Raw genomic sequence first — 16,943 nt, forward strand, 5'->3', positions numbered from 1 at the left:
GGGATATTTGCTTATGCTTTTCCACCTCTCCCACTAACTACATTTCTGGTCAACAAGATCTGTCACACCTCCCTCACTATAATACTCATATCTCCCACATGGGCATGTCAACACTGGTACACAACACTGTTGGATCTGTCCGTAGTACCACAACACAAACTACCAAACAGACCAGACCTATTGACCCAGAACAAAGGTCAAATCCGGCATCCCAATCCCAGTATGCTCAACATGGTGATTTGGCTCCTGAGGTGATAGAATTTGGCTATTTACAGCTTCCATCTGAATTTATAGATATTCTAAAGGAAGCACGCAAACCTACAACTAGAGAGTGTTATGCAGCTAAATGGGAACATTTTATATATTACTGTCAGCCCAAAAACATGAATCCACTTAAAGCGTCCGAACAGGATATTGTCTGTTATTTGCTACATTCGCAAAAAAGCAAATCTTGCATATTATTCTATTAAAATCCATTTAACAGCAATAGCTGCTCACCTACAAAACAGACAGCATACTTCTCTGTTTAGGATTCCTGTTGTAAAGGCTTTTGTGGAAGGCCTTAAAAGAAATATTCCACCTGGGGCTTCACCAGCTCCTGCCTGGAATCTTAACATCGTGCTCACAAGACTTATGGGTCCACCACTTGAACCCATGCATTCTTGCCCTCTCCATTTTTTGTCATGGAAGGTTGCTTTCTTAGTAGCAATTACTTCCTTAAGAAGAGTTTGTGAAATTCAAGCATTCACTTTAGAAGAACCTTTCTTTCAAATTCATAGAAATAAAGTTGTCCTTAGGACAAACCCAAAATTCCTACCAAAAGTAGTTTCACCATTTCATATCAGTCAGTCAGTGGAATTGTCAGTCTTTTTTCCACAGCCAGATTCAGTTGCTGAATGAGCTCTTCATGCCCTTGATGTTAAAAGGGCTCTCATGTATTAAATAGAAGCAGAGCTTGAATTTACTCTTGTAGGAGTGTTAAGTTTTTTTTGTACTTAGCTTGAACTCGAGGTGGGATATTGGCAGGAGTAGATATGAGTTCTAGACAATACCCTTCTATTATTGAGAGGACCCACTGCTCTGAGTTAATTAGTACCCAACCAGCATGGTAGTTCTGTAACTGTCCCTCCACTGGTGTTAAGTGCCAGGGGGAGGCAGGCAGTCACTGTTTGGTGGAAGTGGTTCCCTTGAAACTTGATCTACATCCTCTACCGCTGATGGTATTGCCTTTGTAGTGTGTTTTATAGTATGTGCCTCATGTATACTGTGATTGGTAGGAGCTTTTTGGCTTTTGAGAGGTATATGTTGTAGGAGGCTGGCTCAGTTTATGGTGTACATCTGTGGTGTGGCACCCTGTACTGAGTCCAGGCAACCCTTAGTGATGTTTAGGTGTCCAGATAGCAAAAGCTTTCTTGTGGGTAGCTGTGGGAAGTAGCTAAATCTTATCAAGGAGGATTGTAAAGCACTTGCAATACCACAATAGTCAAACAGAAATTCTTCACAAGAAGGAACCACACCAGATGTTGAAAAAATAAAGTATCCTTTATTACAACACTAAGATTACTCTAACATTGGTATATCTCCACTTGGAGATATCTACACACAAAATATACACTTAGTAACAAGCAGGAAAAGCATAGGGATACATGGAGCCCTATGGTGGGGGCAAACCATATACTTAGAAAGTGGTATTAGAATAGATATGTCCAAATGAGGCAAGTGTGTTAGAATCCCAGAGGTTGGGGAAGTAAAAATGTTCCAGAAGTAAGTGCCAAAAATCCCACAGGCACCCAAGTGCAGAGTTGTCATTGAGTCAGATGTCCCATACGCTGACACAGGACCATTGCAGTCCATTTTTATGGTTTCAGGACCCTTCCCGGTGGGCCCTGAGGAAACCAGCTGGCACAAAGAAGGTTGGAGAGTGCCCCCACCCGTGGATACCCAGGAGACTGAAGTACCTACACCGGGGTGCCCAGGTGAATAGATGTGAAGTGGCGTCAGAAACCCTCATTGGAGTCCATGGAAGCCTCAGTTGTCAGGCTGCTGTCGTAACCCATGGACCAGGCTGGTGGAACCCAAAGGTTGATTCTGGACGTAAAGAATCTGAAAAAGAAGAGTAAAGTGTCCAGACCACTCTGAGATGTCCAGGTAGTGCAGGTAGGCAATGCCTACCCTCTTGGACTTGACGTTCCTGTAGTACGGTGAAGCAAGGAGTCCAGCTGTGGAGTCCAGGGGATGCAGGAAATCCAAGGAGTCACCTATGAGCTGTTCCACATCAGTCGCCGGATTGCAGGAAGGTCGGTGGCTGACAGGACCGCCGCCAACAAGCCTTGGCAAATGCAAATAGTTGTTGCAAGGAAGATTGTAGATTTTTGAGGACTAGCAAGGTCCTAGTGACTCGACCCTTGGAAGGGAGTAAGAGCAGGCCCTCAGCAGGTAGGAAAGCCAGTCGGGGGTATAGATCTGGATCCCCTTGTGGGTTTACGTTATTGTCATCCCATGGTTGATCAAAATTATCTGGATCACCCTGTGGGTCTGGAAAATATGGAGTGTAGTAGGGGTCGGTATGTTCCCAGTGCTGTACTCCGCTAGAGAAAATGTGGCGATGACCTTTGTGAGTGAGCATGAGGGAAGCCTTGTGGTGAGGTTGGTAGGGGGTTGAGCTGTAGCTGGTATTGGCAACAGTGGAAGTGTAGGAGGTGAAGGAGAAAGTATAGGTAATGGTAGAGGGGTAGGTGGAAGAGGAGGGTAGAGGTTCAGGGGAAAAGTGGATGGATCTGGTCCTTCTGTTGTTTTGCGTGGGGGCTTCTGTGGTCTGAGGCCCTGGGATTTCTTCCTCAAAAGTCTTTTTTTCATGTGTCTATAACTGGCAGAGGTGGTTTGGTTACTACCCTTCCTGTATCTCAGTTTATGACTAGAAACTTCTGTCTGGTGTCAAGATTTTCCTGTAATTCTGTCATAATAGGCAGAACAGGCCGTTCTTTTGGTTCTAGGGAAGTTTGTGTTCTTTTAGCACCATGACTTTTAGGTGCTGTAGCCTTTAAGGCGGTAGGCATTTTCGATGCAGATGTAGTTTTCTGTGCTGATGTAGGTTTTGGATGCGGAGAGGTTTTCGGTGCTGAGGGTGTTTTTATTTATAGTGTCATTGAGTCTAAAGGCGCTTTGGATTTTTCTGTGACAGATTTCGGCTGTGAAGGCTTAGAAGGCTTTCCCGGTGTCACTGCTTGTTTTTCTGGATTTGACTTTGGAGCAGTCAGTGTGTTAGTTTTCTAATGGCCTTTAAGGATTGTTTTGGCAGAGGAATAACCGTCTGTTCCTTTGCCTTGTGTCAGATACCTCCGTGGCCCAGGGGGCTCCGTGAGCCTGTAAATGTACCTTTTGTTTAGCTCTGGAAGACTTTCACCACAGTGCTCATGTGCCCTGTTGAAGCGATCTGTTGGGGTTCTAGTTTGTGATCGGAGTCGGACCCTTCCTCACTGCTGGGGAGATGAATGGAGACATCAAACAGAGTGCTTTAGGCTTCTGCCTCATCTTTGATGTCACCCTCAAGGTGAAGGCTGTGTTCTGTATGTGGCTGCGTCTGGTCCCTGCAGACCCCAGGTGCGTATTCTGTTTGGTGCGCCTGTATTGTGCTTTGGGCCATGTTCCACTCTCATTGTTGTTGAAGCATCTTCTTCGATTGGAAGGCCAGGCACGCTTCACACGCCATTTGGGGAAAGGTTGCAGACTAGATGATGATCTTGCCTGGAGTACTTTGCGTGACGCATTGGGCAGAAGCAAAATGGAGTCTTTTCCATCACTGCATGTGCGTCGAGTAAAAGAAGATGGCGGTGCAAGAGTAGAAGTGGGAGTTAATCTGAGCCCGGGGGGCGAGCGGAAAAAGTCTACAAAATCCAGCAGGTGGGTGGCTTTTTCGCCAGTCTCCGTTGAAGGGTGATTTGTTGGTCACCAAAACGGCTGGTGAAGCCGCATTGAAGCATTGATCCCAGAGCTCCAAGCTAGGGGTCCGGACACTAGGTGGAGAAAAACAATCTAACAAAGGAGCCAATGACCATACCCAATATAGACTTTAAGAGTCGTCAGTATACGTCATGACTTGAAAGACTTATTTGAACAAAAACTAGTTGTAAACATCCGAGCCCAACTCTAGATGGCAGTAGTATTTTAAGCATATGTATCCATGCCCAACACATGCTACAAATAGGTTATTCACTTGTAGTCCTTGTTCTGCATGGTAAGTATCTTTATTGAAGTCATAAACAACCCACTTGCTTCTCTGGCTATAATTGTTAACCATTGAAAAGTACATTTCAGCTTACAAGGTGAGTAATATTACTGTAAAAAAGAACTGGCTCTCTGAGGCAGACTGCCAGTATGGTGCACTTTGGTTAGAGAACCTTCAGGAAAGGAACGGCCCCTTTCTCTCTTTACAGTAGAAGCCTATCAGGCTGCATTTTTTCTTTCTCTTTCCCTCATATACTTTCACCTTTCTGTGCATATAATACTTCAGTGCAGGTTTGAAATAGGTATGCGGCGACATGGTATTTCATCGGAAAAAGAAATCGAGCCTCTGATAGGCGATTATAGGGTGTACTTCATAATTAAATCAGACGGACATGAACACCCTACTGGATATTAAAATGTATTGCACTTATATCGAAGAAGTGCTCCAGGGTCCACAGAGGCGGCGTGGAATCAGTCTAGTGATTATCAGTGACCCTCCTACGATGCACAACCAGGTCTACATGTAGGTAATATTTTCTTCTCTCTCAGTTAAAAGTTAAATTAGTCCATATAAAATATAAAGCAGTAAATATTATCCTGCTGTACTTGCATCGATAAGTCAATGATATATGAAGTTAGTCAGTGGACTCCTTGAAATGTCCATCATTAAGTCTTCATTTGGTATTTCATGCATTTACATTGCATCTTTGAAACTAAATGATCTCATATGCATCAACTTCGGGAAGTTACATGCTACAATTGTTAAAAATTCTTACTCGGTGATAAGTAATCTATAATTTTGGTCCCGTCTTGGTCTGTCTTCACGAGTGCCCTCAGAGACAAAACAGGAAGCTATTAGTTGTAGCTTTCATGAATATTAAACACTGCTTATGTTGAAGTAATACTGTTTTTGTAGGTGAAAATCGATCTGCTACATTTTAACACCTGTTCAAGGTGTGTTTTCGAAATGGCTCACCTAGATTATGCACTACAGCATGTGTCCATTTTTGGGTCTCCACTACAGATAGCTTTAGCTGTCTGTAGGTGGACCTGCAGTTTCTAGTACGTTTAGAATGGGCCTTTGGTCATCCCCTTGCTTTGATTGTATCTCACATCCCTCCTCCTGGTTAATAACATGCTTCAATTTTCTTAGGTTTATCCCACCTAATAGTAATTTGGTGTCAGTGATTTAATTCGAAAATGTCATTCCACTGCTGATGTCAGACCTTGCTTGTAGTGAGAGACTATATTCTTTCTCTGCTCCCCCTCCTGCACATCCCACCATTCCTGCCCAGTGTGCTCTTATCTCAGCAAGCCACCTTGTTTTATTCCGTTTTTTTATTTACTTTTTTCCACCTGCTGCTCTGTCAATGACCGGCCAAATTAAAATGGTATTTGGCCATTCCAAGATGGCTACCCAAGCGTGCACTGTGTGCATCTAGGCAGTGATTATGTTTCTTTTAACAAATCCATTCAAAGCTGGCTACTATGGATGAGAACGTATTTATGGCAGCCATCTTTGAACAGTATTTGTTAAGATTACAGTGTGCATTCAGTGATGGCCCCATTTCTGGCTGCTGAGACACAAAAAAGCATTGGCAAAGCCGCTAGGTTTCAAGGCCGAGACTTATTGGTTTTGCCAATGCTTTATGTCCTTTTGCTTCTATTTGCCCAGGGTTTACAATTGGATTTTATGAGCAAAAAGACTTGCAGTTAAAACCTTTCAGTGCACAACTGATGGAGTGTAATTCTAGCTTTCACCAGTGAGAATAACTCTCTGGGGATGCTGGTAATCCTGCTGTTGAAAAATGCATTAAAAAAATCAATTTCCAGGGCCATTTGCTAACAGTGACTTAAGACTATTCTTACAACTGCACCAGTGTTTGATCAGGAGGTAGCTCTTAGAAGTTAGTTTACACTGAAAGGTATCCTTGTGTCCTGAAATCCAGCATGTATTACTATGGTGTCTATTTGAAGAAACAGCTTCGATATTTTCTTGAATTAACCCTTATCTTGCAAACATTGGAAATTGAATTTGTAGCTGTAGGTAAAGTGTGAGAGCCCTATATGAAAACTTGTTAGGAGAAGGTTTCTAATTTCTTCCTCTACCATATTTTACCCCAAATTTCAAAAATATGTATATCCCGAGGATCACAAAGACCTACCTCTCAGACTGTTATACCCTCCTTAGACTGCTCCCCAACGAATCATAAGTCAGAAGTTATGAGGTGCACTGGACATACACTGAGGTATTTTCATTAGTCCTTTGTGGTGGAAGATCTCTTTTCATGTATTGTAGCAGCCATCCTTTAATCTGCCTGATATTACAGTTCTAAGGGAGACCAGAAAAGAGTCTGATCTTAAACTTCCTTTACACGTTTCTGTAGAGATCTGTCAACTGGAAAAGCCAGAGGCCTCCTCTCAGATGGAGTATATTGGTAGTTGGACTAACTGACAACTAAGTTTGAAAGTTCCAAAACATCAGGGACAGCCACTCATGCCGTCAAAATGTATTTTCTTTTCAGGCGCACCTCAGCCCAGCTGTCCCTCCCAGGGAGTGTGCTGGAGTCCAGACTGGCTCTAGCCAACCAGATGCTATTGCTCAGGTCTTGTCCTCCCAGAAGAACATCTTATTTTGTGAGGTGTGTAGTTCTTTGCCATGCCTTATGCTAGCAAATATTCAGCTTCTACTTTTGTCAAGCCACAGGCTGATCGACTGGAACTGTCTTGTTCTGCTCCATTCAAAAGTGTGTACATTTAAACGCATACAAATGTGTTTTGCTTTACAATAAAATCTTATGGGGAGAGTGCAGAACTACTACTTCTGTAAAGAGACATTCCAAAAATACAAGGGGTGCTAGATCATCTGTCCACTAACCGGTTGTGGCGGATGGGCCGTCTCTGCTCCACCACCTTGCATTTGCATTTGATGGAGATTAGGCCTTGCTCACTTCCTCCCAGGAAAACATGCATTCTAGTCTACTTCACTAGCAGGGACTTGTAGCAAGGAATCCGGTAGAGTACTGCACAGTTTACAAGTCCTGTCAGTCACTCTTGCAAAGACACAACAGTTAGAGATGATTACCTTATCGCATGGCAGAGCAACAAATAGGAGTGCTGCACTCATTAATTGTTAAAGTTGCTGTCAACAGTGAAGGATTGATGATGAGAATTTAGGGTCTCTTGGCAATGGTCAGTCTCTGACAGCTATGTCTGCCAGACCCTGCTTCCTTGTCCATTGTGATGTCTGAGCAACCCTGTCCGTTGCAATGCCTGAGAAATCTGAGACCACTGTCGATCAGTCTGCAGAAACCTACGATCTCTCAAAGGATGGATATCCACAGAAGATCTTCCCAGTGCAAAGACTAGGTCAAGAATATTGGAGAGTGGAATAGAGAAAGTAATCAGTAATTAGGTATTGGAAGGACCAAGAACAACCTGTGTAAGTGTTGATGCACCATCTACCCAAGTGTTGAATGAAAGTCTACATAATTGTTTGAGGCTTTTCTTACACTATTGGGAAAGTGACTTGGGTAAAGTGGATGTAAAGTTACTTGGGCAAAGATAACCTTATTCAATTGTCTTAAGTGCCATTTTCCATAATGTACCACTAATCCTAGACTATCTCGACCAGTACTGGAACACGTCTCCGCAATAATCTTTGGCAGCTCACGTTCTATCCAATAGCAGCAAACTCTTAATCATCTCCAGACAAGTACATTTTTTTTTTTTTTAAATTAGTTTATTGATATTCATCAAAACAGTGACAACAACAAGAAAGCTGCCCATAACAGTATACATAATGCCGCCCTGTACAGTCCCATATCAGGCGCCAAGTGGCCGCAGCCGCACCCAGAAAGTTCAGTTATAAGCGTGGCATAAGTCTATATCGTGCCCAGTCGACTTACTCCAGCAATATCTTGACCGGATATTCGGACAACACAGTAAATCAAAGTCCAGGGGCGAACAAGCAGAAATATGCATTCGTGGGCAAGAACAGCATAACTGAGGTAAAAGAACACAGATCGAACTGGGAATAGTGGGGGGAGGCAGGACAGTGAGCAAACACCACGCAGCACCCACAATGCCAAAGCGAGGTGACAGTGATCAAACGCCATGAGCGCAGCCGACCTATCAGCGACCAAGCAGTGTCACTACAAAGGCATAAAAAAACGAAGGCAGCGGGCCCCATATATCCCGCGGCAGGGAACCCCCAGGTACCAGCTCCCAGAAGACCATCAATTGCTCATGGCACAACGAAGCATCACACAGACAGTCCGAGCTACGGGGATCCCGGCTGCGACCCCAGCACATTGCACCCCTTCGCTTCGCCAGCAGCAGGCCAACCAACCTCCTATGAGCCAGAGGCACTTCGCCTACATAGCCTAGCAGTGCATGCGTGGGGGATAAAGGAAGCACCAATCCAGTCATCTCTTCGATCATATGTATTACCTCTACCCAGTAAGCATGAACGGCACCACAGCGCCATGCAAGATGCAGAAAATCAGCAACTGGGGCTCAACACCTCTCACAACTCGCATCCATGCGCAAGCCTATAGTGTGTAAGCCCTTCAGGGGTATAATATAAGCGGTGCAGGAACTTAGTGTATGAGCCATAATCTATAATTGGGCGACAAAGGTCTCATGTGCGCGCAGCACTTCAGCCATACCTCCTCCGTGATGGGCTCACCCACATCAAGAGTATAGCTTGTTAATAAGCTTTCGCGGCGACTGTGCACGCCACAGCACCTCCAAACCTGACACACCGGAGGAGCCCCCGGAAGACAGGGGAAGCACGCACGCATCGCACACACACGCAGCACATATAACCTATGCAGCGCAGTGTCATGCCCATTCTCTAATATGGACTCCGGGGATATCAACCGACCATCTTCAAACCAGTCTCCCAGCTCGGTTAAGCCAGAATCGCGAAGAAAGTCACAAAGCTTCACATCTCGAAACATTCTTTCATCTGCGACGTCTGCAGACAATGCTCGAACCGTACATTGCACTGTATCCACACCGCACGTCCTGTGTCAAGGAGGGTCCCCGAGGACCCTAAACAGGCCGTCAGGCCACACCGCATCACTTTCAGAGGCAAGATGCGGCAGATACCGAATAGGATGGAGCCAGTAATATGCAAAGTGGGCCTGAGTGCAGTAATAGTATAGCTCCAAATCCAGGGTGGCAAGACCGCCCAGCTCAAAGGGCAGCATCAGCCTCTTCCAAGAAATCCTGGCCCGTCTGCCGGCCCAAACCAGATGGATCATGGCAGACCGAAGGCGCTGCAGAAATCTCGCAGTTAGAATGAGAGGAAGGTTCACAAACAGGTATAGGAACCTAGGCAGCACCACCATTTTAGCTACTGCAATGCGCCCAATAAGCGAGAGCAGCAGACAATGCCACGTCTCTACTTTTATCCTCTAACCATGCAATAGCCTTGCCGTAATTAGCGTCCAAAGCGTTCCCACGTCGCAACTCAGCCAGATAACCAGATAGCACACCGGGCCGTCCGCCCACTTAATCGGGTACTGGGAGGGAAACCACCGACTTAAACCAGTTGATTGTGATACCGGAGAAGGAACCAAAGTGGACCACCTCATCCAGGAGCACGTCTAAATTATTCTGTGGCTCACGCACATACAGCGCAATATCATCCGCATACAGAGATATTAAAATGGGCCGCTGACGGAACGGCTGTGCCCTCTCGTTGTGGTGCTGTCTCAGATATGCCGCAAGAGGCTCCATCTCAACAGCAAAGAGCAGCGGGAGAGTGGGCATCCCTGGCGTATCCCCCGAGCCACCCAGAATGAGCCAGATACACAGCCGTTCAATTGCAGTCTCACTGTGGGTTCAGTGTACAACAGCCGGATCAATTGGACAAAACGCGCCCTCATGCCCATTGCAGCAAGCAGCGCAAACATGTACTCCCATACCAGCGAGTCAAAGGCCTTGGAGGCATCCAAGAACACTGCTGCCACGTCATCCGCAGCATCAATCGTGCTCGTATTCGCAAAAAACGTGCGCAGATTATGAGACGTAGACCTACTGGGCACAAAACCTGACTGGTCCGGCAATACCAGTTTCGGAAGTAGCGGCTGCAACCGTGTGCCGATTATCTTAGCCAGGATTTTATTGTCCATATTAATCATAGAGAGCTGGCGATACGAGTCGCTGCAGTGAGGATCCTTGCCAGGCTTGAGTATCATGACTATCAGAGCCTCGCGAAGAGAGGGCGGAAGCACCCCAGTTTCCATAGCCTCCGCATAGGCCTCCAGAAGATGAGGAGCCAATATATCAGTGTACTCTTTGTAAAACGCCGGAGTCAGCCCATCCAGGCCCGGGGACTTGTCTCCGGTCAAACCACGAATCGCCGCCTGTACCTCCTCGTCTGAGAAGGGGGCATCAAAATAAGACCTGTGCGCTTCGTCAAACCAAAGCAGGGCGATCTCAGAGAAGTAATCCCGAGCCGCACTCACCTCCAGACCAATGGGCTCAGTATATAGATCCTCAAAGAATTTAGTAAAGACCTGTAGGACATCCTTAGTCCCCGTCACTCGCTCACCGTCAGCGCTATCTATCTCAGTAATGTAATTGCTGGCCCAGGCCCTACGCAGCATATGTGCCAGAGTGCGCCCGGCCCTCTCGCCTTTGCCGTATCGCTGTGCCCTGGCATGTCTCCCCATAAAACAAATCTCCCGAAGCGAGGCCTCCTCGTACCGCGATACAGCGTCCGAAGCAACGCCAACGTAGCACCCGACTAATCCACCACCAAGCGCTACTCTAGCGTCGAAATCTGCTCTTCCAAGTCCGCCAGTTCCCGCCACAGGGCCTTTAACACACCATGTTGTTTCGCAAGACACACCCCGGATCACTACCTTGAAGGCCTCCCACAGAGTGCCCGCCGAAATCACAGAACCAAGGTTCTTGCTGAAATAGTTAATGATGGCCTTGTGGACCTCCTCGCAAAATGCAGATCCCTCAACGCACCAGAAGGTAAGCGCCACAGTCCCGTTCGCCCTGGCCGTCCAGGTACCGCCAGCACTAGCTTGACCGGCGAGTGATCTTACAGAGTTCGAGATAAGTGTTCCACCGACAGCGTCCAAAGCTCTACATCCCTGGAGCCCAACCATCGATCTATGCGGGACCAACTATTGTGGGCGTAGTTAACGCATGTACCCTCACGAGCAGTCGAGTGTTTAGCCCTCCATATATCCACCAAAGCTCCCTCGACCATAACAGACGACAGAGCCATAGCAGCGGCCACATGCTGCACCCTGGCAAGGCTTTCATGGTCTGCCGCTGAATCTAAAACCACGTTGAAATCCCCGCCCCAGATCACTACGCCACTGCCCAGCGACTCAACCAGACCATATACTGTCACCAGTCTGCAAGCTTTATCCAGCAGCGTGCCACGCATTAGGACGTATCGGCCGTTAGGATCTACGATAACTTTGAGTGCCCCACTGCAGTCCCTTACGGAGCAGGATCGCCAACCCCCATGAGTAGTGCGAAAACACCATACAGTGACACTCTCCAACCCACTCAGCCTTTAGTCGGTGCTGCGTATCCGCCACCAAATGAATTTCCTGCAACATACATACATCTATTTCCTGGCACTTAACATAAGCAGACATAAGCCGCACCTTACACCCATCATTCAAGCCTCGCGCATTCCAAGTAAGACATCTGACCAAAGTCACACCTCCCGTAACCATACCTGCAGACTTATGAAATCGTAGCACATCAGCAGCACCCCGCCCCGCCAGCCTGCCTCATGGGGAAAGGGAAGGTAGAGGAGAGAAAACAGAAGACTGAAAAAGACCCACTGAAAGAACATACCCCCCCCCCCAACCCACGCAGACCCCCCCCCCCCCAACAGGGTCAAAGCAGATACACCCTCCTCCCCCCGGTAGAAGAGCAACACCTTAGTCAACAAACATCAAGTATCTAGGACAAATCCCAGGGGCAAGAGCTAAGCCATCCGTTCCGCAATCCCAAACAGGACTGAGGAAGGTGGGCAAGGGCCAACAGTGCAATCAACAATTAAGCGGCCCAAATGGCGGGATCTCGGTGTCTGTATCACCCGCCACATAGCAAGAGGGAATCTCAATCAATAGCACCCCTACTCAGTTAATCATTGTCGCTTAAAGCTGCACTCTCAGTTCCAGGGCTGTCTGGTGCCGCCACCACCACCACTCTTTTGGACACCGTCTTGGCGAACGTAGCGGCAAGCTTCGGGTCTGTAAAAAAACAGCAGTTTACCCAGGTGCTGCACCCTCAGCTTCGCCGGGTACAGAAGCGAAAATCTGGTGTCAGTCTGGCTCAGGGTGCGTTTAATTGGCAAAAACGCTCTGCTTGCAGCTTGCACACCAGGAGTATAGTCCGGGAAAAAGTTCAGCTCAGTATTTCTGTAGACCACAAGACTCCGGTCCCTGGCCAGTCTTAAAACAGTGTCTCTATCCCAGTAGTTTAGCAAGCGAGCGATGATGGGACACGGGGGAGTCCCAGGAAGGGGCCTGGGCCACAAAGACCTGTGGGCCCGCTCCACCACCATCACCCGAGAGAGTTCCCCGGGGGAAAGTTCCACCAACATGTCCTCAACAAAGTCTTCCATTCTGCCTATGTCTGTGGATTCTGGCAGGCCCCCTATTTGAATGTTATTGCGCCGCGACCTGGCCTCCAAATCTTCATTTTTATTGCGTATGACCTCCAGCATGCGCTCCATTCGGAGCAGCTGTTCCCGTTCGACGTTCCGCTGATCCTCCGAGGCGCGCGTTTCCAGTTGATCAACCCGGGCATCATGGTCATCCACCCTGGCCTTAATTCGGTCCAGCTGCACAGTCAGGTGGTCAAGCTTAGCATCAATGCCTGCAAGGCTACCCGTGAGGTCAAGGAAGATGGTCCTAACAGAGGAATCCGATGTACCCTCCTCAACAGGCTCCTCTCTGGTCAGTGGGGCCGGGGCGCCGCCTCTCCTTTTCCCACCATCGAAGGTAAGTTTGGCCTGTCGTTGCTCCACCTTACCCATGTTCAAACCACTGTCAAACCAGAAGCGGGACGGAAGTTTTGGTGCACTGAGCCAGTGTCCGTAAGCCAGAGGCCAACACACCAAGAGCAGGTCCCAACGACTTCAAGATAAGGCGATTCAGCTAATTCGCCTACCAGATCCACACACTAGCCCACCAGGGCCCTCGGGGAAGCGACCCTGGGCCCCAGAGCAGCCGCAGCCACCGTCAATGCAGGTAAGTCCAAAGATGGGCAGCCCCAAGGGCCACCCAGCAGTCGAGGGGTTAACTTGTTTGCCAGCCGCGCTGACAGTCTCCACTGGGAGGCCGGCAGGCAAGGCCAGGCAGGCCACGGTCCACTCCAGTTACACCTCAATCCAGCAGGCAGCCCGCCGAGACCACCCAGCTGACAGCACCTTCACCACATCCAAGCAGGCCCAGGCGCTTGTCACATAAACAGGATTCCTCTGGCCCCAGGTCCTGTGGCAGCCAACACTCCACTTTGCGCCTCCCTTCGAGGCCACAAGAGGACCGGGCCCCACCGCCCCCGGGCACCCAGCATGGGAGCACGTAGCCTGCCCGAGGACAGCTCCGGCAGGCCAGGCGCGCGGCAGTCTCAAGCAGCGGCAGCCTCTGCGCACCAGCCGCTCAGCAGAGGCCGCGGTCTGAACACGGCCGCCGATCTGGCCTCAGAGAGGGGGAGAAGCGCACTCCTCGAGGTCCCCGCCTCCCCCAATCGCCAGCGGCACCGCCGTGCCGGGCCCTCCCGCGGGCAGGGAGAGGTTTCGATCGGGTCTCCAGTGGCCGCAGCAGGCCACGCAGATTCTTGGGCCCACTGACACAGGCCCAGGGCGGCCAGCAATAACCGGCTCCGTGGAGTCTTGTCCAACAACAGCAATATCAGGTGCCGCTCACAAGAGGACAAATGAATGAATTCAGCCCGATGCCCAGCAGAGCCTCCCTACGTGGCAGCCATCTTGCTGGCAGGCCTAGCCACGCCCCCAGACAAGTAAAGTTTAGTGGTATTTGGTTTTCACCTTAATACAAACATTAACAAATATTTGTACTCATCATAATAAGTCTCTTTTGGGTGCAATCACATTACACACTCTGGAAACTATAATTGGTTCATGGTACAGGCTGCATAATTGATACTGGTCAATTCACTGTTGAATTTTATCAAACAATCTTTGTTGTGCAGAAATACTAACTGGTTCCTCGAAACTGACCAATGGAAAACAAATTTCCCCTAAAGGCACTACAGCGGTAAAATGACATAGATTGAAAATAATATATTTCATAAAGCCTACTGTGTAGATGTAATGTCCAAACTTAAGGCTGCCTCTGGAGGAGCCCTCCGCAGTGTGAAAAAAATACTGCAAAGCATTGCTGTTTGCACATCCCAACTGCCTCGTTCTAGTGCCAGGTCACAGAGAGCAGCTATAATTTAAGATCAGTTTAAATCCAGCTTTGTGGCACATAGGAATGGCGCTATAGCATATCATACAACCAGTTAAATCTTGGCAGCAGTTCACTTTTATGTCATCCGATTAAAATGCGATTTTAATGTTATCCCTAAATATTTATAGCTCTCACATTGCTCGAACTGCTGATGATTTAAAAGATAAGTAAAATTAATATTTGTCTCACAAAGCATGTGCTTTTAGGTTTCTTTGGCTTTACAGTCAGCTCGTTCTTTCATTAATTACTTGAAAGTGTTCTAAATCATTTGGCAGCCACTGCAAGCAGCCCTCCTAGTTTGGACAGTTAATTACAATACCATTTTAACAAGAGGGAAAAAGAGCAGCAGTGTCCCTTGTCAACTTTTTGACTTCTGTTACTAAGTTGGACAACATCTTGGCCAAGATTTGGAGCTCAGGATGCTTTAAGTCAGTGACAAACTAAGAAAAAGTTATGTTTTTTCTTTACTAATAGCCGATCGATATTATGGTGTGTGTGTGTGTCCAGTAGATTAATTGATGCGAGAACCTTGTTGAAGATTGAGATGCAGTGGCAGTATTTTCTGGAACTAGGTCGTTTTGGACATGTCTCACATGAGGATTGAAACGATTTTGCTTAGCTGAACAGGACTGAGGAACTTTTCTAGATATACTCCTTAAGAACCTGATTCGACCTTACGTTTCAAAGTTTGTGTGTTAAATCTCCCTTAGGAGTAACACTCCTGAATTTCCAAGAGCAAGACAGTTTCATTCAAGAAAAAAATAAGCTTTGTAAATTAGGCCCAAAATGATAATCAGACTTTTAGCGAAAGTGCTCAATAATTATTTATTTTCTTTTTTCCAGATGTGCTGGTTGGATCCCTGATTGGTCTGTCGTTCGCCTACCTGTGTTACAGGCAGTATTACCCTCCCCTGAGTGATCCAGAGTGCCACAGACCTTGGCACTGCAAATCTAAAGCCACAGACAAACAGAAGAACCTTTCGAATTCTGGCTACAGCTTAGAAGTATAACACCAGGGCCCATGCATCTAGGCATTAATCCTCATCTCTTCTACCCTGTGTATGTTGACCACTGCTCAGGAACAAAGGGCGGGTGAAGCTTTTGAGAAGGACTCACATTGAGCTCAGCCATCTTCTTTTGTCTAGTTGCACCATAGCTTGATCTCCAGCCCAAGACCAGGGGATAGAGTGATGCAAGAATGATCTCCTACATCTCTGGGGCATTTCTGTCTCTCCTTTACTTCAACACATTTTATGTATATGGTTAATGTGGTGCAAATCTCGAAAATACCGGACGATGAAGATGTGATTCTTTTGTACTTCAAACTGTGGCTAAGGTTGTGATCGCTGCTCTTCATCAGAAAGATGAGTCCCCTTAAGCAACATAGACATTTCTCAATTCTAATATTATTGACACATTTGTTAAGGGTTTCACGGTGTTAAAGGAATGACCGCTGGAAGTTTCTTATAATGCTTGGATGAATGCAGCTGAACTGCACTGTAAGACTTTCTGTACTCTGATTGCTGAAGCCTTTGGTCCGTCCGAGTTAAGGGTACTTTAATCTTTTACATTTCAAAAAGGCCCTTGGTATTGAGGCACATCAGTGTTAACAGCCTTTTACTTAGATGGAAGTAAACGAGTTAACAATCATAGACCCTTTAAGAAGCTGTAACATTACATCTTGTAGCACAGCTGGATAGTTTGCTTGACTGGTAGTGCCCTGGTATGCGGTGAATACGGCGATATGTTACCTCTATAAGTATAAATGCTGCTAGCACCACCCCACCACCACCAAGCCGAATAATGCTTAGTAAACAGTGCCGAATGAAGCGTTGAAGCAGGTCCCTACTATTCAGGAAACACATGAGTAGTGGAAAAGGAGACTAGTTTATTCCTTGCTTCATTTCTAGTTCACAACCTAGTGTATGGCGGCCAGGGCAAAGGCCACAGAGAAAAGGTACATAGGACCGTATAAGTGAGGGAAGAAGGGTGGTGACAGGGGTAGTGGAATAATCCTGGGATAAACCCCACACTAAAAAACCATACCAAAAAGAAAATTGATGCACTAGGAATTCACACAGGGAGTTCACTTGCATTGGGTACTCGAATATGAGCCTCTCTTTGGTGAAATAACATAGAACCGATGTCTTGAAATGAGTGGGGAGACCTTTGGCACTGGATAAGCACTTGCAGCAGTTACATTTTCTTTCTGCCAGTGTAATAACTTAGATGTCGATATCTCGTTTTCCC

General features: G+C 47.1%; 1 protein-coding gene across 1 annotated transcript in view; it reads left to right on the top strand.

Annotated features, from left to right (window-relative positions):
• The window catches only part of PLPP5 (phospholipid phosphatase 5), a 135,352-nt gene extending 118,612 nt beyond the window's left edge, over positions 1–16,740 (top strand). The window contains exon 8 of the mRNA XM_069214022.1: positions 15,537–16,740. Coding sequence (XP_069070123.1) covers positions 15,537–15,703 — 167 coding nt within the window. The 3' untranslated portion in view covers positions 15,704–16,740. The remainder of the gene's footprint in view (positions 1–15,536) is intronic.
• Positions 16,741–16,943: the final 203 nt, after the last annotated feature.

This window comes from Pleurodeles waltl, chromosome 11, assembly GCF_031143425.1.
Source record: "Pleurodeles waltl isolate 20211129_DDA chromosome 11, aPleWal1.hap1.20221129, whole genome shotgun sequence".
NCBI classification, from domain to species: domain Eukaryota; kingdom Metazoa; phylum Chordata; class Amphibia; order Caudata; family Salamandridae; genus Pleurodeles; species Pleurodeles waltl.